Genomic DNA, 2,523 nt, shown 5'->3' with positions numbered 1-2,523 from the left:
TTGCTGTTGTTTGTTGTCAATTTATTTAGCTTACTCTTGTATGTGTGTGGGTGTGTAGTTGGGGTTGTACTGTTTATGTTACTGTTCACTGTTTTGCGTCAGATTCTATGACACTTTCGGTTTTCTGCTTATCTCCATCTTCGTGACTTTGCCAAAACCTTAACCAATCGGGACATTGCCATTGGAAGGGACAAGCTCTCTAGTACCACTAGTACATGACCTCGTAGACTGTGGCCTTTTTGTCGCCCGATCCGGTCACAATGCACTTATCATCGGCGGAGATATCACAGCTCATAACGGACGCTGATTCCTTCGACTGGAAGATCGAGGCACTATATGGCGTCTTCCATGCGTTCAGCAAGTTGTCTTGGCCGGCGGATACGAACCACTTTCCGGAGGCAGCGAATTTCAAACTGAGCACACAGCCTTCGTGTAGATGAAGCTGATGCCTAACCTGTTTGCTAGTGTGCTGCACCTCGACTTTGGAGTTCTCCATGCCGACTGCGAGCCATTCATCATTTGGACAGTATCCCAGCGAAAAGATTTTCGAGGTGAAGTCGTGCTGCTGCAGTTGTCGATTCTCTCGAAGATCCCAGGACCGAACGGTGTTGTCCAATCCTGCGGTCCATAGTTTTGTACCATCGGTGCTAATATCGATACAGGAAGCTCCACCGCTGTGAGCTAGGAACTGTCGCACCAGTGTTTGGTTCTGCAGATCCCACACGGCAATGTTACCGTCGGAGCAGCACACAAAGCACACTTTCAAGTCGGGTGAAATGGCAAGCGCGTAACAAGCGGGTGCGTTCGAGGTAGGCTCGGCCATGATTCGCGGCGTCGGATTTCCGAGATCCCAGATGGACAGCTTGGATGATTCTCCGCCAACGATTAGCGTTCGGCCATCGGGCAGCAGTTTCATTGTGCGGATGTACTCGTCGCGTTGCAGGCAATTTAACTGAGACACTTTATTTTTGTTGCTGGGCTGGGAAATGTCCCACACCTTGACGCAACCTCTACCACCGGTGTACACGTACTTGATGGGATTGGAGATCGTTACAGTGTATACTGGGTCGCCATGGTTCAGTAAACTTATTTGCCGAGCATGCCGTGGTATCCCCTCACCCGCCAAGGCATCCTGAGAAAAGGGCACCTGCTGCATTTGACCTTCCGCGTTTACTTGAAAGAAGTAAGCAGGTTTTCCTTCAGGAATTGCAAGCGGACCGAGCGGTGCCCGCATCTGTGAATGAGGATCGAACGCCAGCGGCGCACGAGCATAGTTATTAAGCGAATGTGGCAGGTTATTGTGTACTGGCGGACCGCCGTAGGCGGCTTGTAGTTTATGGGGTGCATTATTCAGTGATTCATCGAGGTATGGTTGGTAACCGATGTTCTGCACCGGCGGTTTAGTCACTACCTCCGGTACCTCGTTGCTGGCAGCCGAATTGGTGGGTGTGGCAGGTTTCGCGATCGGTGTCGTTGGTTTGTCATCACGTTTCTTGTTCGATGGACTGTTGGCGGCATTCGAGGAAGCACCTGATCGTGGTGAATGGGTACCGCCGAGACCACCTGGACCGAGACTAGGATGTGGCGTCCTCACCGGCATCGGTGGGGTCCCATGCGCTCCGGGTATCTGCTGGGCGTGCATTTGCTGCGGCAATAGTGGCAAATCAGGACGTTGTTGTCCTATAAGAGCGCTCAGCTCGGCCATGGTAATCTGCTTCGCTTGTTCGACCACGGTCAGAACCTCCTGCTGATACTCCTGGGACAGAACAGGTACAATCTTAGTGATTATCGCACTTAACCTTTTCGCTATTTCCGCTTGTTTCTGTATTTGCGCATTAAGGACGTAGTACATCTCGTAGTAATGTTTCTCCAGCGCTGATTTTTCCATTTTTAAATTGTCACATTGTGCTAGTAGAAGACGGAACTCTTCCTTTAACCGATTACAACTTTCAGTGATTGTGACCATAAAACGGGCGAATGCAGTCGCCGCGTCAAATCCTGAATACGGATACATCGTGTAACTTGGGCCAAACAAAACAAATCCAATGGCAATGGCTTTGATAGAACGGCACACTATGACGAAGTTTTTAGTGGTTTTTTATTATTCTAGCACTGGTATTTCTGGAAACTGGTAAACAATAGAACCGCTAGCAGTGACTGATCTGATAGCAGCAGTAGCGGCTCTCGGCAACAATAAACTTTTGATCGAATTCTAGATAAACAGCTTCCAGCAAAAACGGTATATTTAATAGAATCAAGAGGTCTGGTTTCGCCCTAGATTGCTGCTTATATTTGAGGCGGCACATCAACACCATTAATAATTCACTATTGTAATCGACTAAACACAAATACTGCTGCAATGCTGGATGGCCAACGGCGGCTAATAATTTCCCGAAACTTCCACACGATTAGCTATCCACACTTTCAAACCATACGGTCTCTTTTTCTCTCCCTGGGCCGACGGCTGGTGGACGGAATGAAGACACCGTCGGGGCTTGATAATAATAATGATGATGGTGGTGG

General features: G+C 48.9%; 1 protein-coding gene across 1 annotated transcript; it reads right to left on the bottom strand.

Moving 5' to 3' along the window:
• Window positions 1-208: 208 nt before the first annotated feature.
• On the bottom strand, window positions 209-2,014 carry LOC128736161 (transducin-like enhancer protein 4). The gene has a single exon (XM_053830641.1). It carries the CDS (start codon window positions 2,012-2,014, stop codon window positions 209-211), a length of 1,806 nt encoding a protein of 601 aa, XP_053686616.1.
• Between the last annotated feature and the right edge of the window lie 509 nt (window positions 2,015-2,523).

This window comes from Sabethes cyaneus, chromosome 2 (assembly GCF_943734655.1).
Source record: "Sabethes cyaneus chromosome 2, idSabCyanKW18_F2, whole genome shotgun sequence".
NCBI classification, from domain to species: domain Eukaryota; kingdom Metazoa; phylum Arthropoda; class Insecta; order Diptera; family Culicidae; genus Sabethes; species Sabethes cyaneus.
Note: the sequence above shows the minus strand (reverse complement) of the source record. Positions and strands in the feature narration are given on the sequence as shown.